Source organism: Furipterus horrens, unplaced genomic scaffold, assembly GCF_987537825.1.
Source record: "Furipterus horrens unplaced genomic scaffold, mFurHor1.1.pri manual_scaffold_7, whole genome shotgun sequence".
NCBI classification, from domain to species: domain Eukaryota; kingdom Metazoa; phylum Chordata; class Mammalia; order Chiroptera; family Furipteridae; genus Furipterus; species Furipterus horrens.
This window is the reverse complement of record NW_028327177.1, coordinates 133,347,672-133,372,226: the sequence shown is the minus strand read 5'-3', so window position 1 is coordinate 133,372,226 and position 24,555 is coordinate 133,347,672. Positions and strand designations below refer to the sequence as shown.

The window sequence follows — 24,555 nt, the reverse complement described above, 5'->3', positions numbered from 1 at the left end:
CAAAAAAAATATCCTGAACCAAATGGTGTACTAAAATATTTAATAAAATATAACAATAATATCTCAACCATGTAAAGTGAACAGCAGTCAACAGCAGTATTAAGAACCATCATCACTGTCATTAACTAATGAGGAGAGACTTTAAGGTTCAAGTACTCTTCTAGTTTTCTGGGAACCCCAAGAACTCATCATCGCTAGTGTCAGAATTTATGAAGCTCAGTTGCTCACAATCACTGATATCACTTTCTTCGCTATCTTCACACTGACCAGATGCCCTGAGACTCAGCAGTAAAGTGGGACATTTAAGCATCCCCAGGGGTTTCGTGTGGGCCCACCGCTTCCTCTTCTAACAGCTGTCACCACAGGTCGGGTAATACACAACACAGTCTGTGACACAATATTTGCTCTATCAGATGCACAAACATTTTCCCCCCACTTTGGGGGAAAGAAAGTGGGTCTTAAGGAGCAAAAAATATGCAATTTTCATTTAAACTAAAAGTCCAAAGCACAAACAGAAATCACTAACCACCATGGCACAAAAAGCTTTCTGAGGTCAGACCGACAAAATTCAAAACCCAGCTCCACAATTTACTGTATGAGTGGCCTTTGGCAATTGACTTAAACTCTGAGTCTCCGCTGCCTCGTAACAGGAGAAAGGCAACACAGAAGTCCACCAGCAGGGGCCCCACCCCATCCTCTCAGCTCTTCCTATTGCCATGATGTGGCCCACTGCCACCTGCCAGCCCTTTGCCGAGGGCTCTCCCTGCCCACACACATGGAGGGCAGAACGCCCAGTGGATGAAGACCCCAGCTCCACAGTCCTCGGGTGGGAACATTCTGACAGGTGTTCTCTGCCGGCCACAGCGCTCCCCGGACACTGAGCCTCCACTGCCCACAGTGGTCACTTGTGGGTCACATCCCTCACCACTGCCTTCCCTTCCTGTTCTCACTTGCCACTCCCCCACTGGTGTCTTCTTGAATAACTTCCAAAATAAACTACCTATATTCAAACCCAAGTGAAAAAAAAAAAAAAAAAGAAAACACCTATTTTTCAGGTGGTTGGTGACGATTAAATGAGAGAATGTATAGTCCCCAGACCACCACTGGCCTATTCCTGACCCCACAGCTGCTAATGACAGGTCATGTACAAGTGCAGGCCAAGGCTGTGAGCCTGCGTGGACATCAGCCCCAGCACTGTCTTCAAAGGGCCTTCACTTTCTGATGCCTAAGGTGGGATACAGGGGCATCATTGGGACAGCAAGTGTCTCCTGGGAAAACCAAAGTGCTGGTCCTATCACGTAACTAGTTTGGGTCCAATAACCTCTGCCTCCATGGCCCCTATGGACTCCCTCCCCGTCCCCGAGCCTGACGGCTGCCCACAGAGTAGTCCATGGGCTCTCCCCCCTTCTTCCTGGGAAAAGGGAGGGATACGCTGGGTGGGCAGAACACAGTTCCGACCCATTATTTGTGTATTTATGCCACCTATCCCTCCCTCCTGACGAATTCTAGTGTCATCTGTTTTTCTTCTAACAGGGGCAATACAGAGATAAACAAAGCCAGACCTCAATTTCCCCAGTGACCTGGCAGCAGCTGATCAAATGCTGACACTTGTGGGGGGAAGGCTCATCCTCAGGGATGGGAGAGTCTGGGCCCCCGCAGGGACCCAGCCAGCGCCTCTGTGGAGCCATGCCCCTGAACACCCTGCTCCGGCCACCTGAGTCCCCTTCAGGGCCTCGAGGGTCCTCCAGGAGGCAGGAAAATGCTTGCGTCTAGACAGCATTTCTCAGAACCCTCTTTGGTGACCATAGAATTTGGGAAAACCCAGGGAGGCCCCAAGGAAATGGGGATACAGGTGAGTTAAGGCATCATCCAAATAAATTAGGGGGAGAATTAAAATATGAACAGCTAGCACTGAGAGAGAAAACAGGTTCTAACTCACTCAGAATTAGGCTAAGAAAACCTGAGCGTACAAGTTATCAAACTGAAGAAACTGGCAGCATTTTCTGAACCCCTGAAGCCAAATTCGACTGAGCTAAATAATGATGACTCAGTGGTCCCCAGGGAGCCTGAGAAAACACATCTTCCTTCCAAGACCCCAAGGGCCCCTTGGTGAGGAGCTCTTTAAATTGTGCTGAGGGTGCACCCGATTCTCAGGCATCTGACAAGGTGCACGGACCAGACAAGAAGGAAAGTCAGACTCGCGGTGTCGTGATAATGGAATCCTGGGACTTCTCTGACCCCTACCTCGGGACATTTGTCCTCGGGTGTGACCAGGAGCTAGGTCAGGAGCCTTCTGTCCACCTGGAAGCTACACGGGACTGTGGAGACCCTATGAGCCAACTTCTGAATTATCAGGTGAGAAAACTGAGGCCCAGAGAGAGAAAGTGAGTGCCCTAAGGTTGCACAGCATCAGGAAGCACCAGGAAATCAAGAGTTCTTCCTGAGAACCTGGCTGAGGCTGGGTGAATGTCGGTCTCAGAGGCTTCATGAAGGCTGGTAAGCGCCGGGGTCTCTGGGGCAGAGATGGCGAGGGCGGGCCAGGCCAAGAAACACTGCCCCTTCTCACCCTGCTCATTACCTGGGCAGGACCTCAGCACCAAGAGGCCATCTGGAAACACAGTGCTGCCCTCCTGTTACAGCCTGGAAAGCTGGGGGAGATGGAGATGGGGGGGCTGTTTAGAGCGTGATGTGGGGAGAGGGTGAGGGAGACTCAAGAGCGCTCACCTTCATAGCAAGGGATCAGCGTCCTGCCTTTGGCCTGGAGGTTAGATGGGATGACATAGCAGAAGCCGTGGGGCAGGATGTGGTCGGTTTCGTAGTAGATGTTCTTCCAGCGGTGGGCACAGGCCTAAAGGACAGAGAGGGGTTCAGAGCAGGAACAGGAGGCCCCAGGAGGCAGCAAACCATACCCCGCATGCCAGGTGGTTCTGTGGGAGCAGACGGACCAGGACGCCACCTTCTCTCCCACCCAGCCCCACCTGGGACCAGGCGCAGCTCCGGGCATCAGCAAACTGCGTGAGCAAGAACAAGCCCCTGGGAGGCTACTGGGAGCCGACAATAAGCAGATGTATAGACAAGCGAGGACTGTAGCTGGTGCTGGGCTTTGGGAGGGGGAAGGGCGGTTTCCATCGGAGGTCAGGAAAGGCCCAAAGGATCAGAGAGAGCCGACCCCACTGAACGTACGAGGAAAAGAGCTCCAGATCAGGAAGGAGCGCCGCGTGCAAAGAGGCACGTGAGAAAGGTTTGGCGGTTCAGGAAGAGGCTGGTGGGTCTGGCCTGGGGTGACTGACTGTGGTGGGACAAAGGCGAGGTTAGAAGCGATAAGGGACAGGCCACAGGAGTTCCTACGGACCTTGGGGATGGCTATGATTTCAGGGAACATGCAATGAGGAGCGGGTGCAGAGTCTGACACAGGTGAGTGGCGTGATCTGATTTACAGTGTGGACAGGTAGCTTCTGTGCGGAGCCTGCAGGCGGGCAACAGTGCAGGTGAACCTCCAGGGGAGAGACGATGCTGGCCTGGCCCTGGACAGGGGCAGTGGAGACAAGAGCAGGTGGCTGCGGCACGTGTGCTGGGTGTGGGACTGATGGGCTCTACTGGATGTGCAGACAGCAGGGAAGGAAGGGAAAGGACGCCAGGTGAAGACTAAGACAACCACCCGACACCCCCCGTGGGGCCCTCAGACCATGATGGGTCTGCTGTGCACACCCTTGCATTCATTCACTCGTGGGGTAACTACTGAGCACCTAGTGCGTGCCAGGCTCTGTGTGAGGCACTGAGGATACAGCAGTGACCTGTCACGCCCTTCTTGTGGGCCAGCTGGTGGGGGAGACAGACTTAGATCCTCATGAGGGATCACGTTGAGAAAAGGCCAACGGGACAAGAGGCAGCTCCTCTGCAGCTCCTCTGCCACAACGATGGACCTGCCACTCACGACGTCCACCTGCTCATCCATGGGATCAGCAGTTGGCTTCCATCAAACTTGAGACCCATCAGAGTCACCTGGAAGCCTTATGACCACACAGGCTGCTGGGCCCCACGCCCGAGACCATGGCTCAGCGGGTCTGGAGGGGCCCGAGGGTCTGCCTGTCTCACCAGCTCCCTGTGGGCCCTGAGGCTGAAGTCTGTGTAACCAGCTCCTGTTTAGAGCTGGTTCCGGGCAAAGCAGGAGGTTAGACGGTATGAAATGGCCCATATTTGGCTGCTTTTTACCTACAGAAGCACTTCAACATGTATATCAGAAACTGGAAGAAGATGTTTGCTGATGGCGCTGTTTTGGAAGGAAACTTACAGCAAAATGCACAAATCTCAAGTGTACCACTGAATGGGCTTTGGCAGGGAGCACCCATTCATGTAACCAAACCCTTAGCAAGATACAGAACATCTCACAGGGAAGTTTCCTCGCACCAGGAAGTGGCTAGTTTTCACAACCAGCCAAGGACAGTCTCTCTGACGATGTGACACCTGAGCAGAGACCTCAAGAGGGTGAGGGAGCAGCTGGGAGGGGCCCTGAGGAAAGGTTCAGGGCAGAGGGCATGGCACGTGTGAGGGGGCGAGGCCAGCAGGGACAGACAGACACCCTGTTCAGTTCTGACGCACAGACGCTGGGCCCACCCGCCACAGAGCACACCCAGCCTCACGCTCAGACGTAACTGCCCACTCCAGTGACACGCGCGTGTCTGCACATCTGAGTTCCCGCAAGGCTGATGAGGAGCCCACCTGCTTGCTCAAAGGGCGTGCACTGCACTCAGCTCAGCCCGTTTCTCGTGGGCATTCGCCACTCACTTCTGTTACCAGTTCAACAGATGCCGTTCCTTAAAGCGCTGCATTTTAAAATAATCAGCGTTTTCAGCGTCTTGCTTTGTTTCCTTCGAACATACTACAGGCCACACATTGATCATTTAGAAGGTCCCCATCTGACTTCTGCAACTCCAGACGGTGGGCAGAGGAGTTCTTAGAATCCCCCCCTTTTCCACCTGGGCACCCGAGTGTCCCAGAGTGCTTTGCCTAAGTCACCGAGCCGGTAAGTGCTGCCAACAGGACTGGAACTCACCGCTGCAGGCCTTCCTGGTCTCCCTGAAAACATTCTCCGCCTGAAAACTCCCAATTCCTGCCTGAGACGCCATCAAAGCTCACCTGGTGGCTGTTACCCTTACAGCCTTCCCCACAGAACCCAGGACCCCTGAAATAACCACTCAGGGGTCAAATGGAATGTCCAGGTCACCAAGGAGGTCAGGGACTCTCTGCAGCCTGTTATCCTGCAGGTCACTCTACGCAGCATCACTGCCTGCCAGCCTCTCTGCTCATCATCCCTCAACCCAACGGCGAAGATGACACCCTCGGAACAACGGGAAACCTGAGCTGATCCACACACGGCCTCTTGCCCTGTTACGTGAAACTATGTACAACAAGCTTGTTATTCCTTATAGTACAAACCACGCTCATTCTCCCCATGTGGTCCCGTTTTGTACTCAGGGCTGACTGAAGCAATACGGGCAAGGAGCTATAAAAATGCATCACTACGCAGATGATCACTCTACTCCGCTAAGGAATTGATTTTTTAAAAATGTTAGTTCTGACTCAGTCCCGATGGCTGGCACACTGGAATCACTTATTATGACCTAATTAGCTGGTAAATCAGTTATACTTCAGTTTATGGGTTTAGCAAAGCCTTTATTGTATTTCTGGGTTGGAGGGGCCGTAAAAAGAGGCGGATGTTTACCGTGAGCACGCTGACTCTCATAAGAAAGGACTTTCCACAGTGAATGTCTAGTTTATTGCCTCCTCGTGTTTTTCTAAGTACCGTAAACTGTTTAAACAGCGATCTTAGAAAATTCCTAGAAGATCCAAACATTGCATTCACAGTAAGCTAAACTAAAATTAAGGCATTCTGTGAGGTCAGACGGCAAAGGGTCAAAGGCAGCATGCACGTAGGAAAAGTGTCTCTGAATATAAGTTACAAAAAGAAAAGACTGTTTAGCCCTGATTATCATTATATATACACACATGTCAGTCTGACCCCAACATTTTAAAAAATTCCTAGGGACTGTCTCCAAAGCATTAAAACTCCATCAATCTCTCCAAATGAGTGCTGCTGTGAGGAAGGTGAGGGGCAGAGGGGAACAAAGAGGAAAAAGAGAGCATTTTCTGGAAACAGCAAGACTTGATCAAACTCAGATTCCAAATAATCATAACAAAGGGGAGGAGGGATGGGCACCACCCCAAATCTTAGAATCTGACATATTTCAAATTACAAAGACTGCTTTTCCTTCCAAAAGAATAAAAAGAAGAACATGAACCATTTAATTCAAAAGCCTTTTTTTCTTAACAGCATGTCCTTGGAGCAGGGGTGGGGGTGGGGAGGGGATCCTGAGCTTCTCCGGATGGCTCAGCCACAAAGGTACATAAGCCCCCCACCTCTTACATATGCACTCGTCATACATAGATGGCCAGAGCTTTTACCAGGCCCTGAGGTCTACCCCCAGGGCCACCAAGAACAGTAGGGGTACGGGACAGGGCTGTGATGGCACAGATCCCTCACAAAGACATGTCCCTTACCCCCTCCAAGGGAAGAAGTGGCGGCGGAGGCACAGGGAAGGGGCTTCTGCGATCTAGGAAAGTCCTCCTGGGACTGTTCACTAAGTGAACATCCCCCAAGGTGCCCCCAGATCATCTGTGCCCTTTCCTGCATGTGTGTTATCGCTCAATAAAAAGTTCACTTAAAAAAAAATCAGGAAACAGAGCGACAGAAGTAAATGCTAAAATGAACCCTGTGACTTTGAAAAAAAAGGGGCAGATGACACATGGTGAATAGATAGGAACTGCCCTGATGTTTGGAAAGGAAATGGCAAAGAGATAGAGCCCGAGAACACTGCTTCCACCCAGAAATAATGTAGACGCTTCCACTATTTGTTGTCTGAGCCTTGGAGACTAACGAAAAGCAGAAACGAGACTTGAACATTTTGAGTTGCCCTCCCAGGTCCAAAAGGAGAGTCAGTGTCTCTGCTGCATTCGCTGGTGGTCATGGGAGAGAGTGATCTTCTTCCCGATGTCTCAAATTGCCATAGGCACGGCAGGGGGCGGGTGGAAGGGCGGGAAGGGAAGGGGCTTACCTCCAAATCCATTCTGTGTTCACATCCCGTATCATTAGTGCCCTGGGGAAAAACTGGAAGGTACCACAACACCTGTGAACTGAGATGGGCAGATACTAAGTCAAGGTCAGCCTGTCAGCCTGGACCAACATTCTGGGTCTTGCCAGAGTTGGTTGCTGGGTCCATGGGTCAGAAAATGCCATTTTTCATTGAGACATTGGATTCCCTGTCACAGCTTTCAAATTCTCCACCTATTCTTTACTTTGAAATCAGCACCAGGTGCCATTTTTTGAAAGGCCACCTCACCTCTCCCTCCCCAAACCCAACCTTAGAATCCAATATTATGCTCCTGGAGGATACAGGTGTCATGCCCACCCCCCAAGTACCATCTGAGTTCTCAGAGCATGTTTGAATAAAACATATCTTCTTGTTTTTAATTTGCAGATAAATATTTGCCTCCAAGAAAGCTTTGACAGGTAGGTTTGAGACAGTCAAGAAAAAGCAAATGGAGAAGAGGCCTCCAGATTGTAACTACGGACGAGGTCACCACTCCCTGTACCTGTTGTCACAATTTCTAAGGGTCATTTCACAGCATTTTGTCTCCTACTCTATCACCCACTTAGAATCAGCCACCAAGAAGAGATGGCAACTGATTTGGTGTCTAATCATTTTAACAGACACTCTGCCCCATATTTTCCAAACACACTTTTAGAAACACTACTCCCTAGAGAGATCTTCTCCAAGCACTCAGAGTGAAAAGCGTAGAGGATTTGGTCTCTGGCTACTAGTGGCTTCCATAAAAAAAAAAAAAGACACATATACCTAAAATAAATTGTAAATACAAGGAAGCCACATAACGCTGAGTTCCTAATGACACAAAAGATGGTAAGCTTGTTCCAGACAACGCTGTCACCAAAGACAGGCTTCACGCCCTCTCCAGGGAGGACAAAGCAGGGTAGGAACAGAAAGGACTTAGGACAAGTCTTATCAAACAAGACAGCACATGCACAGAAAGGGTCAGGGATGACTCAAGAGCAAAAACAAATAACAGAATTTGACAATGGGCAGAGGAACTGAACAGATGTTTCTCTAAAGAAGATATGCAAATGGCCAAGAAGCACATGGGAAGATACTCAACATCGCTGATCATTTGGGAAATGCAAATCAAAACCACAATGAGACACTACCTCACATCCATTAGGCTAGCCTACTAAACGCAAAAACAAAAGCAAAACAGAAAATAAGTGTTGGTGATGTGAAGAAATTGAAACCCTTCTTTGTGTAGATTGTAAAATGGTACCACCTCTGCAGGAAACAGTATGGTGGTTCCTCAAAAAATAAAAAATAGAATTATCATATAATCCAGCCATTTCCTTCCGCGTACAGAACTGAAAAACAGGATATTGAAGAGATATCTGTACACCCATGTTCATAGCAGCATTATTCACAATAACTAAGTAGATGAAACCCAAAGATCCATCAATGGATGAGCAGATAAAGAAAATGGGGTGTATATATAAAATGAAATATTATTCAGCCCTAAGGGGAAAAAAAAGAAGGAAATTCTGTCATTTGCTGCAACATGGATGACCCTTGAGGCCATTATGCTAAGTGAAGGAAGCCAGTCACAAAAAGATAAATACTGCATGATCCCATTTATATGAGTTATCTAAAATAGTCAAACTCTTACAAACAGCAGAAAAGATCGGTGGTCGCCAAGGCCTGGGAGAGGGGGAAAGAGGGAGTTCTTCGATAGCTATAGAGTTTCAGTGTCACCAGATGAAAAAGTTCTAGAGATCTTCCGTACAGCAGTGTGCATATAGGTAACACGAACGTACTGTACACTTACAAACGGATAAGATGGTAGATTTTATGTTGTGTTTTTGACCCAAAAAAAGCGACGAGGAAAACAGCTGCTGTTGGAGGGCCCCCTCTTTCTCCAGCACCGGCATATTAGGGCTTATTGAATGGATGATGCAATACTTGTGTAAAACATGCGAAATGCAACTCTGTGTGCAATGAACTAGAACAGGGTTATCACAGCACAAACGGGCAGATGCCCAGCTCTGCCCTCACGACTTCCTTTGCTATATCGCCCTGGTGATCCTTGCTGCTGTTCATGTCCCCAGAGATGACTCCTTCCTGATACTGCCCCCTTGGAAACAAGCTCTCAGCCCCCCAGAGGTCGTCCTTCCATGGGGAGAGGAAGTACTGTCACAGAAGCAACGTCTGGCTGAGGGCGCCAGGCTCCACTGGGCATTGTGTGCTCTGTGCCATCAGGCCACCACCTCCTATGTCCTGAGCCTCGACCTCGGGCCACCCTGACGTTAGATGAAGCAGTTTCTTCCCTCCTTTCCAGAGGAAGGCGACAAGCGTTCTGGCCTTCCTGGGGCCAGGTTGTCCAGCCAGGGTCAGGCCAGTACAGCTGGAGGAATGCAGAGGCTGGGACAGGGTCCAGGAGAGCTCGCGACAGCGATTAAAAGATAGAACGCAAGACAGACAGAGGGGCTGGGGCCCTCAGCAGGACCCACAACACTTTCCAGCAGGGAGGCTTCAGGACGCTGGCGACAGCATCCAGCTGCTCCGTCCCTCCCCACGAGGGGCCGACAAGGGGGGAGATGAGTCACTTGTGCTGAGAAGGAAGCGGAATTCTGATGACCAGGCTCTACCATGAAGAAGCTGAACACACAGGGGGCTCCTCTGAGAGGGGACAGAAACATGTTGCCTAGATCCTCAAGATCTAGATAAAATATATGCAAAATCCCGCAGCTTTGCAGCATATGGCCCAAAGGGAGCCCTCCATAAATGGCAGCTGGTAGTATTTTCCCTTCTTGATCTCATGCTTTTATAACAAAAATCATCACCCAAGAAAAGCCAATGGCAGGACGAGGCCCACTGTTTACCTCGGGGGGGGGGGGGGGCAAGGGAACATTCTGGGCTGTTAGCAGTGGGGACACATGCGTATATGGATACACAAAATTCACCAAGCTGTTCAATTGTGGTTGTGTGTGTTAAGTACCTTGGTGTTCTACCGCAATAGACAAGTGTAAGAAAAGGGGGGAAATGGAGAAAACCACTGAGGCCGTTAGAAATTCCTTTTGTTGTGGTTGTTGGGTTCAGTGAAACTTTGTGCACCGCTGGAAATATTCTGTGTCATCCAACACAGCAGCCAGCAGCCACGGGCAGGTATACATCACTCAAAATGTGGCCGGTGTGCCTAAAGAACTGAATTTTTCATTCAGATCCATTTAAGCTTGAATAACTCCATGTGGCTGGTGGCTCCCTTGCTAGGCGGCGCAGCTCTAGGATACCAGGAATCTCAAGGGCAACGACTTCCTCTGTGCATCTCAAAATACCTAACGGATCAGAATACATCATATGTGTTTTGGAAGCCACATAAATGACTATTTTAAAATAGCATGTATTTCATAAAACATAGTATCATACAGGAATAAAGAGGCATGAACTACTGATACACACAGCATGGATTAATCTCAAAAGTATTATTTTGAGTAAAAGGAGCCTTATACAAAAGCACACACTGTGGGATTCCATTTATATTAAGTTCTAGAAAAAGAAAAAGTAACCCGTGGTATCACCATTCCTAACAGCAGTTGCCTCGGGGCGGGAAGACTTGACTAGAAAGGAACATGAGAGAACTTTCTGGAATGACAGGAACAGCCTGTGTCTTGATAAGGGGGGTGTTACGCAGGTGGGTACAACTGTCAAAACCCAACCAGTAACCTTAAGATCTGTGCATTTTATGTAAATTATACTTCAACTTAAAAAGACAAGCGCAAATATTTATGTAATGAACAAGATTTACAAAGTACTTTTTCCCATGCATTTTATTTATGTTTCAATAGCCACATCTCTGCACCCTGGGACAGATACTGTTAACATTTGACAGATGAAGAAAATAAAAGATTAGTCATTTGTCCAAACAGTAATCCAGAACAGGCAACCTCAAAGCCATGCCTTTGTCACCATGCCATCCAGCTTTCCTAAGGGATCAAAGTCACCCATTCTCAGAGTGCCACCCCCTCCCTGTGGCCCCCCCTGGAGGCCTTACCAGAACCCGGCCATCGGCCTTGGGCTGCCGGGCCAGGCTCACTCCCATCCACTCATTATCCCGGTCTTCCCGGCAGGTTTTTCCACAGGACATTCCCCGATTCTTCCCTGGAGGGTAAAGAGAAAAAAACTAGTCATGGGTTAAGGAATAATGTCCTTTTGGCTGCTTTTCAAAGGGTGGTCTACAGCCCAAGTGTTTGTAACCAGCTCAGGAGGGAACAAAGTGTAAAATCAACTCTATCACTAATCCGGTCAATATTTATTTCATAGCAAGACTTTCTTGATGAAGGAAGCCATACACTGGTTTATGTTCTGGAGCAAGCTCCTTAATTTGTTTGCATCAGCAATAAACAGTTCACCAACCAGTAATTTGGAGTAGCGCTTGAGAATACCATGGATGCCTCTCCTTTTCTGCTAAGGAAAATCATGACAACAGTTCATTCAAAAACAATAATTAGACACTCTTGATGGAAAAGGACTTTGAAGAAAGTGAGGACTTGAGGTGACTGTAATAAAAGAACTCCTACTTACTGAGTACAGTATTCCCTCACTTATCGTAGGTATCATGTTCTAGATCCCCCGCGATAGGTGAAAATCCGCAAAGTAGGAACCTTACATTTATTTTAGTATTTATATATATTTTAAGGCTTTATAAACCCTTCCCACACAACTATAAACCGTTCCCAGTCCCTTATTAACCTTTCCCACTCCCTTATTAACCTTTTCCACACTTTTATAAACACTACTTATGTTCTTAAACATATTCTACACTCTTAAACCTACGTAACTTGAATGTATGTATACAGTACCGCAAAATCCCACGATATAGCGAAACATCCACGATAAATAATTAAATATAATATTTTAAAAAATCCCGCGATACAGTGAGGCCGCGATAAGTGAACCGTGATATGGAGGGAACTGCTGTACCTACAACATGCCCAGCACAATTCTGTATACTCACCTCTATTTATCTCACTTACTCTTCTCAAGGGAATGCTGTGAGGCAGGTAACTTAGTCCTGATTTTAAAGGAGGGGACAGAGGACAAAGAGGCTATGGGACATTCCTGATAAGTCCCGACTAGGAACTGGCAGAGCTGGGCTCTGAACCCAGGTAGATTCACCTGATTCCAAAGGTGATGAGATGATGTGTTTTCCACGGGATCAAAGTGAGCTTTTTAAAACACCCGTTGAGCCTATCTTTCCCTACTTAAAGTAGAAAACCTAAAATTGATTTTCGTGGCCTCCCCCTTCAGCCACAGAATAAAATCCTCGCCCCTGACCCCAGCGACCTGGCCGAGCTCCCCTGCCTCCGCTCTCTCCTGTGCACTCCTCCAGCTACTCCGCCCTCGCTCTGTACTTGAACGTGGCACACGCTCTCCTCTGCTTGGAGCTTCTGCCTCCTCACCTGCCAGCTAACCTCTGTGCATCTTTCCCATCGTGTGGAGACCAAATACCCACCTTCCCCTTGGTTTTCTTGTTCTTAATTATTTGTTTTTTTTGTTTGTTTCTATTTTTGTGTTTATCAATGTGCGGTTGCCTCTCATGCACCCCCAACTGGGGACCTGATATGCAACCTAGTCATGTGCCCTGACTGGGAATCGAACCAGCGACACTTGGTTCGCAGGCTGATCAATTATTTGTTTTTTAATGTCTCTTTTGCCCACTCATTTGTAAGGACGGCTGGCAAGATCTTTGTTTTATTCACCAGTACAGTCTGGTGCTTAGTAAGTCATAGGTACTCACTGCATTATGGATGGGAGGGAGGGAGGGAGGGCAGGCCATCCTGAGGAGAAAGAGGCAAGTATGAGGGTCCAGGGCCCACGTCCACTTCGGCAGTGATGTCCACCTACCTCGAGCCATGTCCAGTTCGGTGCATCTCCGGTCAGGGTTGGTGTGGATGCGGCACTTAAACACAGCCCCAGGGGACTTCACTGACGTGCTGTACTTGGAATCTGCCTTTGGTGCGCCCACAAGGACCCTGCATGTCAAGAAGAAAGAGCAGCTGTCACAACCTAGTACCTGGAAAGGGGAGGCTGATGGTTCACTTCTCACCCGGCAGCCACAAGCGGGCTGTCTGAGGCTCCCTGGGAAACCCTCCCCGAGCAGCGTCCTGTGCAGCAGGGCCGGGGGAGGGCCTCCGACAGTGACCCTGTTTGGTTTTCTCCAGACATACTTAAAGCTTAAATTTGCTGGAAACACATACAACCAACAAATGATGCTTATCCAGAATCTAATAAAGAACTCCTATGAATAGATAAGGAAAACACAGGTATCCAATATCATAATGGGCCAAATACTTCAATAGATACTTGATAGAAGACCATAACCAAATGGCCAATAGACATAAAAAGGTGTTCAACTGTATTAGTTATCAGAGAAACACAAATGAGATACCACTTCATACCTACTAGGAGGTTAAAACCAAAAAGACTGAACATACCAAGTGCTGGCAAGGATATGGAGCAATGCAAACCCTCATCCATGGCTGGTGGGAGTGTAAACCCTTACAACCACATGGTGAACAATTTGACAGTTTCTAACAAAACCGACATATGCTTACCCTATGACCCAGTCATTCCATTTCTAGGAACATACCCAACAGAAATGCGTACACATGCCTACCAGGCAACAGGTACAAAAATGTTCACAACTGAATATGCAATGGCCAAAAATGAAGAAACACAAACGTCCGTCAACACTAGAATGGATAATTATGGTATAGAAATATAACAGAATTCTATACAGCAATGAAAATCAGTGAACATCATTCAGCCACAACCACATGGATGAATCTCATAAACATAATACTGAGCAACAGACATCAGGGACAATAGCGTACTCACTGTCTGATTCCATGTATCTGAAGTTCAAAGCAGCCAAAGTTTAACTGTGGGATTAGAGGTCAGGATAACGGTGACCTCCAGGAGGAGCCAGGGGGATTGCAGTTAGAGAGATGGGGCTTTCCATGTACTTACTGTCTTCTTTTCAACCTGAGCAGTAGTCACATGAATCTGTGATCATTGATCAGATTGTATACATGATATGGGCACTCTCCTGGGTGTATCAGACTTAAAAAATAATGATGTGAGTAAGAAATTCAGAGCTGGCATTTCTTATCTGTGGCCCTCGCCTCCTCCCCACCACACATAAAATGCACATTTAAGGGGACAGAGGGAAGATGTAGCAGTAATGGAGAATTATCAATGCATCCTCTAGCCCGACACAAACCAGAGATGGATGCGTTCACATACACACTGGGCAAGAATGAAGCTCTATGTTCTTCATCTTGAACTGGAAAGCTGTCTTGGGGATAGGCCATCCCCAGCAGGGCCCTTCTCTACAGGAAGAACATATAAGACATGCCGGGAAGAAAGAAAAGACACATTTGGACACAGAGCACGGGGGGACCAGGAGCAAGTTCCCCTCCAGATGTTACAAAAACAATTCAGACCTACAGTGTTAGGCATTGTTTCCGGAGAGCAGTCAACGGAAGAGCTACAGCAAAGAATACTAAACAGCGCCAACCAGGCACAGCTTGTGCTGAGCTATAAGCCACTTGGAAAAGAACTTGTACAACGAGACTTGAAACAAAACCCATATTGATGTTCAAAGAGTAGGAAATTCTAAGCCGCTGCTCAGTGAGAATGTGAGCTGCTCCATATCTCGCAGCCCGGCAAGGGGATGCAATTCCCCTCGAAAGGAACTGGATTAGGAACATCATGAAACTGATCATCTCCACTTGCCTGGGAAAAGAAAGCATTATCCATCAGGTATCTGCGGAATACATGTCTAGTAGAGGTCAGGATGACCCCAGACAGCCCCCTTAGGAATGTGGAAAGTGGACCCAGGCCCCCCCCCATGCTGTTCTGAAAGCCACCTTCACCATGAGATGCTGGACACTCACCCTTAACCGCTACCCTGGCCTTGGAATGACACTGCTCCTCCACCAATGCTCTGGATAAGCAGCAGAAGTCAGAGACCCACAGACGGGCCTTCCGCAAAGGCTGCTGGATATCTATCACAAAGGACACCCACGCTAATGTGACTCAGACACCTGTTACCAGGTTCATGGGAGGGCGTGTGGGTCCCATCTTAATTGCCACGGCCCCAATTCCTCAACACTGAGAAGGTGAAGGATCTCTGAGGATACCAGGAGCCAGGGAGATCCACCCCTTCCTGGAGCATCTCCTTCAGGATCAGTCTTGCAGATTCTAGATTTGATTCTGCGAGGAATCGAGTCACACGCTGCTGGAGTGTGAGAGGAGCCAGGCCCCCGACAGTGAGGACACCCAAGCTGCCCCCCAGCACCCCCACGGTGGTCCACAGCTGCAGAATCTCCAAGCCGAAGGAGGGCTGGAACCTGCAGCCTTTAGAAATCATCTCAAATGCTTTCCCAGACAGACCACACCACCTCGGTTTCCCGCACAAGGGCAGTGTGGCCGGTCCTTGGCTGCGCTAACTCCAGTGCAAGATGACGCACCGAATGAAGCTCCATGAGGAGAAAGCCACGTTGAGAAACCAATTCCCCGCCCCTGCCCCCCTTGCTTCTGGGGCTGAGCTGTAGAACCGCCAGGGCAAGCCAAGGGTTGCGCTCTATAAGGCTGTTATGTTTTCACAGGTGAGAAGAATTAGCAATTGGACACATTTAACCAGCTGAAACACCCACGTCTTTCCACGCGTCAGCCTGTCAGACCTGGGCAACATACACGATGCCTCCTCCACTCAAAACCCCGGTGGGACAGGGCTGGGTCTAACAATTCCTACCAACTCCAAATTTACATTAGCTCACGGAATAAATGCCGCTTGCAATTCATTTCGTAAGAATGACAATGATTAAACAAACGGGAGATTTAATCTCACACAACAGCAGGCTGTTTCTTGATCACATCTCCTGAAATGGCACTGGGACCCTGGACATGTCAGATGGTGCCTTTGCTCCAAGTTTAAAGACCCAGATTCACAGGTTATCCAAACAAGAAGGGACCCTGGAGAGCTCAGATCCCGGGCACAGCATCTCTCAGCCTAGGGCCGAGACTGAAAAGGACAAAATTTAGATGGAACTCTGATGTGGAGAAAGGACCAGCTGAGTTATTTCTACCTTCCAAGCCCAAGGTACCCGATGGTTCTGACAACAATGGCTGATCAAGCAGTGAGAACCACCCTCTGGTTCAAACCCTTCATCATCTGGGCAGGTGAGAACGTTTTTCCCAAATCCTGTGTAATGGGAAATGAAGCAAGAGTTCAGGGGGCCATATGCACACGCACATGTGAGCACAGCTCACCGGGGTGGGCACGGCGGAGAATGAGCTTGTATCTCTGTGTTTACAGAACACTGTGGCTTCTTCCTCCGCTGCCTGGCGCTGCTCTTTACCTAGGCCGCCGGCCAGCAAGACTGCGGCTGCAGGCCAGCTGATGAGCTTGTCTTTTCTGAAGTTAGTTCAGCTGGCTCTTCGCCAGGCTGATCCCAAGAGATAGAGAGAGCACAATGGCCCAGGGTTCAGGGCGAGCCACTGAAAAGATGCCATCTGCTCTTTCTCGTTATTCTAACATCCCCCAACATCCCCCACAATCTTCCCTGGTTCTCCTGACAAGACAATAAGATGTTTCTTTCCTCTGAGCAGTTACCATATAAAAGGGCCTGGGTGTCCCCCACCCCCACAGGCACCCCTCAATAAATCATCAGGCTGATTCGGACTCACACCAGCAGCACGGAGAACACTTGGGAGCTTGATGGCAATGCAGAATCTCAGGCCGCATCCCCAGCCCACTTAACCAGTATGTGCGTTTTAACAAGCTCTTTAGGTGATTTACAGTCTAAGAAGTGCTATGTTACCACCCACACGGATGACAAATAATCGTGTTCATTTAGAGCTGATATGAACAGATGACCCTTGAGAAGCGAAGCTTTGCTTCCATGACATCCCCCGTTAAAAGACGTACTTGAACTTCAAAGACATTTTAGTGTCTCATTAACTCAGAATTCTAGATTTCTAATTACAAGGACAACCAGCATGCATCAGGCACATGGAGTGTGCAAGCGTTGGGCTGGGCTCCTTAGGGTAGAATCATATTGAATCTTCACAGCAACCCCGTGAGAGGCACTAACAGCCTCCCCATGTTACAGATGGAGAAGCAGGTGGCCAGAGAAGGTCTCAGGACTTGCCCCAGCCCACAAGGCATGGTAAGACGCCAAGATGTAGCACGTACCCCGGCAACTGAGAACAGTGCCCTCTCCCTGATTCTGCCCATCCCACACCAAACAGGAGGAGGAAAGAGGAACCAACAGGTTTCAAGTGCCCCCATACAGTGCAAGCTGTTCACACATGTGACTCACCTGCAAAAGCCCAGGTGAGGCTCCGCAGCTGGCTCCCAGGTTAGAACTTGGATGTGGAAGCCCCCCCTTAGGCCAAAGGACAGACTGGGCTTGGCACAGAAAGGTGGCTTTCTCCTCCCCATTAGGCTGAACTTCCATGACCTTCTGCTTTTCTAAAACATTTACACTGCTGGCGTGGTGTTGCACAGAGATTCACCCCTCTTAATGAGTAGTTCACGCACCTAATTACAAATGAGGGCCCAGCTGTTCGTCTGCCCGAACCAGCTGCGCTCACAGGTTGTCCGAGTTCTTGCTCAGGGCAATCCTGTCAAGCAGCCTCTTATATGTGTTTTACTCAGAGGTGGCGGGTTACTTGGCTAATAAGTGGCAGAACTAGATCTGAGCCCAGGGGGTTGGTATCGAAAGGCACCGTCTTTCCAGTCCCCCCCGGCTCCCTCCTACTGCAGTTTAGATGCCCTCCGTTTTTCCGACACAGCCACTTCCGTGGTCAGCATGTGGGTGGTCCAGCTGGCTACAAAGGCTCCAGTCCAGCCGCCCATCCTGCTCTGAGCCCGGCCCTCACGTCCTGAGGGCAAACTGCAGGTCAGGTCCCTGGAGAGCAGGTGGCAGAGAAGGGCTGAGCCCAGGTGGCAGAGAAGGGCTGAGCCACAGCTGGCCTCTGGGGAAGACTCGGAACTGACAGCGTTCTCAAAGGCTCCCTCCCTCCCCACGAATGCCACGGCAGTGTTTCTGCGGGCACAATTATAGCCAGATCCAGGACAGCAACTGGGGATTCAAAACCTTAAACCCATTAGGTTTGCTTTCAAGCGTTTGATCCCAAAGCCAAAGCTTCCCCAGGGACCCACGTGGCAGTTACAGGAGTGGAATTCAATCACTGTGTGTTCACTGCACCGCACGGAAACCCCAGGAATCACTCTGTGGCCCTTAATCAGCTGAAAATAGCCAAGATCTGAGCAGAGGGAGAGCCACCTCTGACCAAACCAAGCCATCTGCTTCCAGAGGGAGGGGACTCCGTAGGGCCAGTGCTGGCTAACTGGAGGTGTGGAACCCAAAAAACCTCAGAGGCGACTCTTTTTACCTGTTGGAAAACGGAGACTCCAGGTGTTAAAGCAAGTGTTTTAAACTAGTAGTGCCACCTGAATTCTAAGTTTCAAGAGCAAGTTATTCAAGGTGGTGAAGTGTAACACAGGATGCAAATTCTGCCTCTACCCTCAATAAGCTGTGTGACTTCGTACAAGTTTCTTAACCTCTCTGAGCCTTAGTTTTCTTCCTCTGTAAAACAGAAGGAAAATGTATCTAAGGGTTCTTGTAAGGTTTAAGCGAAGTAATGTTTATAAAACACCCAGCATGGCACGTGGTACAAAGTGGAGTTTCAAAGAGGTGTTAGAAGGCTGGGCAGTAGGCCAAAAACCTTGGCACCCAACTTGTCCCAGTGCCACATCTTGGCAGCACCCCAGGAGGTCACAGATCCTTAGAGCCTCAGTCCCTTTCCTGGTGCACCAGGCAGAGATTCATTCAGATGGTCAGCTGAGGTCGCAAAAGTTCAGGAATGGCTAGGACACTTCCCCCACAGGCAGATTGCCCCGGTCGCCACAGTTCTCCACCTTGCTGTATCCGTGCCCTTCCACTGTGACGTCACAGCTCCTCCCATCAGGTGAGGGAGTCTGTTCACCCTCCTCTTGAATGGGGACTGGCCCTGTCACTTGTACTGGCCAACAGACTGCGACAGAAGGAACAGCCTCGGCTTCAAGAGACCGAGCATCCTCCCATTGCTCTCTTGGCACCCTGCCCAGCCACCACGTGCACAAGCCCAGGCTGCTGAAGGAGGAAACACACACGGAGCCCCGATGAGCTGCAGTCCCCACTGCCTCAGGGTGCCTGTGAGCACAGCACCTCTGGCTTATTTTTACTCTTGGGAACCCTAGGTGGGAGGAGATAAAAGGAGGGAGAGGAGTGCAATCCACCCCAGAAAGTCTAACTCAGCGAATGAAACAGATGGGTGCCGTGTCCAGCTGCGAAAGAGCCGAGGCGCAGGCAGGGTCCCCACCTTAGAGTGGCACAGCCCTGTGGCCGCCCCATCAGTAAGAGAGGGGGCCTCAGATCTAGGCTTCAGCCCTGGCCAGGGGCTCAGGGCCTGGGAGACGCCCTGAGGGGAGGCAGCCGGAGAAGGAAACATGGCAAAAGGACTGCCATTGTCCTTCCCACCTGAGAGCATCACGTCAGCATTAAAATCCAAGAGTCAGAGCAAGCTGCAGACTTCAGGAGACCTGAGCAAAGGCCCTGACTCTTCCTATTGGTTTCTTATGATAATTTTCTTCTCCAGGAAAAACAGGTCAATAATTTTACACTTACTTTTTTTTTTTTTTTTTTTGCGCAAAAATGCTCACCACCACGCCACCTTGAAACTATAGACCTACCTCCTAGACTTATCTGGAGCCTGAAATGGGGGCCAGGGCTCCACATAACAAGTGGCTGCCACCATCTCAGGGAAGGGAAAAGCAGGCAAAACACTCGGATCTGCAGTTCCTCAGGTCTCCAGTTAAAGCAGCCGGCTCAGGACCTTTCTGGAAGCAGGCAGAATGTAAATGATACACAAAAATGCACATGTACATAGCCCCTGACCAAAATTTCACTGAAGAGTGTATATTATGTGAGACTCTCTCATTTATTTTTATTTTATTTTTTTTACAATTTTATTTTTTTATTTTTAGAGAGAGGGGAAGGGAGAAAGAAAGAAAGGGAGAGAAACACCAATGTGTGATTGACTCTCATGCACCCCCATCTGGGGACCTGGCCCGCAACCCAGGCATGTGCCCTGCCTGGGAATCGAACTGGCGACCTTTCTCTTCGTGAGACAACGCTCAGCCCACTGAGCCATACCGGGCAGAGCGAGGGAGGATTCTTATCATCATTATTTTACAGAGGAGGAAATGAGGCTCGGACAGCTGGAGGAACTTGCCAAGATCACCCAACTCCTACCTGGGGGCGATGTCAGGGCTGACGTTGGAGCCCACCCTCTTGGCAGCCCCCCTATTACGGCACAGAGACCACAGATTTGGTTGTGGCTGGGGAATCCAGCCACAACAAAGGCGGAGCCAGGAAGAACCCCACCCCCAAGTCTGGAACATCCACTCTCTAGCACCTGTCCTGGTGGGATAGAGGTGCCAACCCTCTCTGCCGCCCTGCTTTCCTGTGTGTCCTACATGATGCCAACTCTGCTCCAGGGTGTGTGGGCACTGCAGGGTGTTAACACCAGACAGTCAGGACTGGGCGGTGGGGGCAGGGGAGCTGCTTGGGCTGAGATTACAGGAAACCAGTCCCATGTTCTTTCATGTTCAGATTTTGGGGATCGTACTCGCTCGCATATGCTGGTCACTGGTGCAGAAAGTCTGACTTTGGGTGGGTTTCTTTAATCATGTTAAGGATCCAGGGGTGCATCCTAAAGACTGGTCACCATGGCTACCTTCCCCATCCACTCTGCAAACAGAGCTTCTGAAGTAAGTGGTGGGAGCCAGGAAGACTCAACGGAGCAGCTGGAGCAGCCCAGCGAGGTTAGGATGGATACATGGAATATTCCAGAATGCTCCATCTTTCCTAGGATACGTGCGTCTGAACATCAGACAGACCTGGTGTGACAGCAGGCCCTACAAATGTCCCTGGCAGAATTACTAGATGCGTTTACTCAGTGATCATCAAGCATCTCTGGAACGCAGGGCCCCTGCACCCACACATGAGCCAGTGGGTCATCAATAAGCACCCCCAAATGGTGTCACAAGGAAGCTACCACCGCCGTAATTTCAAAACGTATCTAGCAGGGCAGGCAGGACAGAGCCTCACGAGACAGAAGCTTTGGTGCCCTGTAGCCCCAAACTCAGGCTCCTAACTTCAGAGGCAACCTCACAGGCTCCAGCTCTCCTACTCTCTTGCCATGTAACTCGGGCCTCTGTGCCTCAGTTTTCCCCTTGGTGAATGGGCCTAAAATGACAGCCAACCGAAACAACTGTAGGGAACGTTAAAGGAGCTAACAGGCATACAGCATGTAAACAGAGCAGAACTCCACGCATGCTAAGTACTCAATACGTGTTTTGCTTTGCTATTGTTGCTACTGCTGTGAATTTAACAGGCGTCCTCTTTGTTCTCCCAAATCACAGAAATTAGGAAGCCAGTGAACCTGTGGTTTCAAAGACTAGATATCTTTCCCCAATCTTGGAATCACTTCTGCTTACTAAGGCTCCCTCTGGCAAAAAGGAAGGTCTTGATAAAACACTTTATTCTGCTTTGGTTGGTTGCTGAGTCCCTCCCCCCACAGCTTAAGACTGATTCACAAGGGTCCCGGGATGCGTCCTGGTCAAGAGCTCATCCAACTGCTCGGTGGCTCAAGGTTCAGGCGGCGTGCCCTTCCTCCTCCATCCCTCACCTGCAACTTCTCTGAGATCAGCTGGCAGCAAGAATGTCCTGGAGTCAGCGTCGGGCCCATTCTAATGGCCCAGAATCCCAATGCTCCCCGTGCTGATACAGTGGGATAAGCAAAGGGAGACTGGTCCCCAGTCACATACCTTCCCAACACAGCCAGGCACCCGTGATGGGCTCCAGGACGGCCATGGCGGTGTGTCACCTCATGAGGCTCAGCTGCAAAGGGGCAGTCGCCTCCAGCCTCCAGCTGCAGCCCCTCAGTGTGGCCACAGCCCTCAAACTGGGCCACTCTTCCCAGGCATGGGCAGCCAATGACTGATCGTGATCATGGGGCGGAGGAGGGGGATGACAGTCCCCGTTGAGTTGTCTGAGGCTTTAATTAGATCTATGGGGAAGTCTGAGGCTCTCCCTGCCCAGTCCTGTTTCCTCCCTCTTGTTCACAGGTCTCACCCCCCTCCTCCCTTCACCCATATTTCTCTTGAACTCCTATCTCCATCCTAGCATCTGCTCCCAGAGTACTCAAACTGGCATGGGCCCCCAGTCAATGGGTGCTGATCACTGCAGCCGGGTGGGCCTTGGCCCCCACTGTAACTCTGTAAGCCTCAGTTCTCCAACCAACAAACCGGAACCACTCAGCAGGTTGTCCCAAAGATGCAGTTAAAGACTCCTAGGCCTGTGAAAACATTTGACCTCTTGTAAATAGATGCTCAGCAAATACCATCTGATGGAATCATTCATTTTGATTTCTTAAAGTTACACGCAACTCCCTCGAAAGCAAGTGATCTTTGAGAACACCATGGCTGCTTTTAATAAACGTGACGTTTTCCCTGGACAAATCACAAGAGCAGTTATCAGGAGGAGACTGTTTCCTGACCAGCAGCAGGTCACCAGGGAATCAGAGCTGGCTCAAGCTGTGCCCTTCACACCCTCACACTCAGGGCTGTTAGTGACTGGCTGAAAAGAGTCTGTCTTCTTGCCCTGGAAGGTTCTCCCCTCAGCAACACAGCTGTCTCTGCCCCAGCCAGAGTTCAGCACCAGCTCAGGAAACAGCACCCTTGCCAGGTTCAAGATCTTCAAGGAAACTCCCCCGTAATCCCAAGAGACATATTCTGGGTCCCCTTAGAACTTGGGCCTCACAGACATCTCATCCCTTCCTGAGCAGGCTCTGCAGGGCCAGTGAGAACCAGGAACAAGATCTGAAAATGCTACTTCCAGAAAATCCAGATGGGGAGGTGGAGCTACACCCACGCCTGAGAGTCTGCCTGGGACTCAGCAAGGAATTCCCCCATGGAGGTTACGGGAAGGCGGCTGCCAGGCCATTTCCAGGCATCTCCTCACTAAAATGGGGGCAGCAGGGCCATGGCCCTAGGGTCCCCGTTCTGAAGGTTTTATGTCCACAGGGGCGCTCCTTTGCCCCCTGAACAACCCGCGCCTGCCCAAAGACAAGCCTCTCCCCCTTCAGGGCCCATATCTTATATTTTGCCTGAGATACAAGACTAGAACCCCACAATCTTCTCCCCCAGCAGATCAGGAATGGATTTTTCATTCTTGAATCCCTGCCCCTTAACACAGAGCAGACACTCCAACGTTTGATGAACGGAAAAAGAATTCAGCTGCTTTGGCTGCCCACTCTTGTTGGTTAGATTTAAGCACCTTCGTTTCCGTTTTAATACTCAAATACGCCAAGGGTTGATGTTTTTCTCTTTACTATACTGCCTTCTGATCTTTGTCTAGCCCTTTAAGACTTAAGTCATTGCCCTAAACCTGGGCTACCCAGTAGAACTTTCCGTGGCGATGCTTATGTTCTCTCTGTATGAGATCCAAAACGGAAGCCACTGGCCAGATGTGGCTACTGAGCACTCAACATGTGGCTAGTATGACTGAGGCACTGAATTCTTCGTTTTCTTTGGTTGTCATTAATTTTACTTTAAATTAAAATACATCTGGCTACTGGCAACAGTATTGGCAGGGCAGCAGAGATGTCTAGCTCGTTCCTTTCCTTCTCAACCTAAATGCACAGTGAGGATGTGATGTTCTCCTTGGATCTGAACTGCCTCCCATTCGGCACTGAATGATGCTCTGACAACCTCAACAAAGCAAAAAGCCGCACGTCTTCCATTGCCAAGCACTTGCTCTGTGCCTGAGGCACAGCTGTCTTGCTGTCTTGCTGTCTCCCGGGAAATGGGCAGGAAGCACATCGCCAGAAAGGAAGCCAGTGCACCCAGCCAACGCCAGGGCGTCTGGGGCAGAGAAAAGGGGAGGGGTGTCAAAGAAACCCACTCTGGGGGCTGGACGCCAGCCGGGCTGCATTTATTTATATTGCAGGGTGTTAAGAGTTGTCTGTCCTGCAGCTGAGGAACCCGTCCACGGCTAAGGGAAGGGGACAGAAACCGACTTTGTCCATGTTCCCTGGCACCTACTGCTGTTGTTCAAAAAGTGCAAGAAGACCGGAGAGGGGGGTGGCGGGAGAGGGGGTGATATAAGAGGAAGCTGTCCCTGGGCAGGCAGACGCCCTATGGGTGACACTGCAAAGGAGGAAACTGGGTCGCTTGCATGTCTGCATCCAAACTGATACAGCTGCCATCTGTAACACTGCGCAGGATATCCTGGATCACCCGGTCATGGGGACAACTCCCACTGCC

At 49.7% G+C, this 24,555-nt stretch overlaps 1 protein-coding gene across 1 annotated transcript in view; it reads right to left on the bottom strand.

The window, feature by feature from the left end:
- ITGA9 (integrin subunit alpha 9) overlaps window positions 1–24,555 on the bottom strand; it is a 293,781-nt gene that overhangs the window by 265,612 nt on the left and 3,614 nt on the right. Inside the window, exons 2-4 of the mRNA XM_090284501.1 lie at window positions 13,017–13,144; window positions 11,164–11,270; window positions 2,725–2,848 (exon numbers count right to left, since the gene is read on the bottom strand). Coding sequence (XP_090140627.1) covers window positions 2,725–2,848; window positions 11,164–11,270; window positions 13,017–13,144 — 359 coding nt within the window. The remainder of the gene's footprint in view (window positions 1–2,724; window positions 2,849–11,163; window positions 11,271–13,016; window positions 13,145–24,555) is intronic.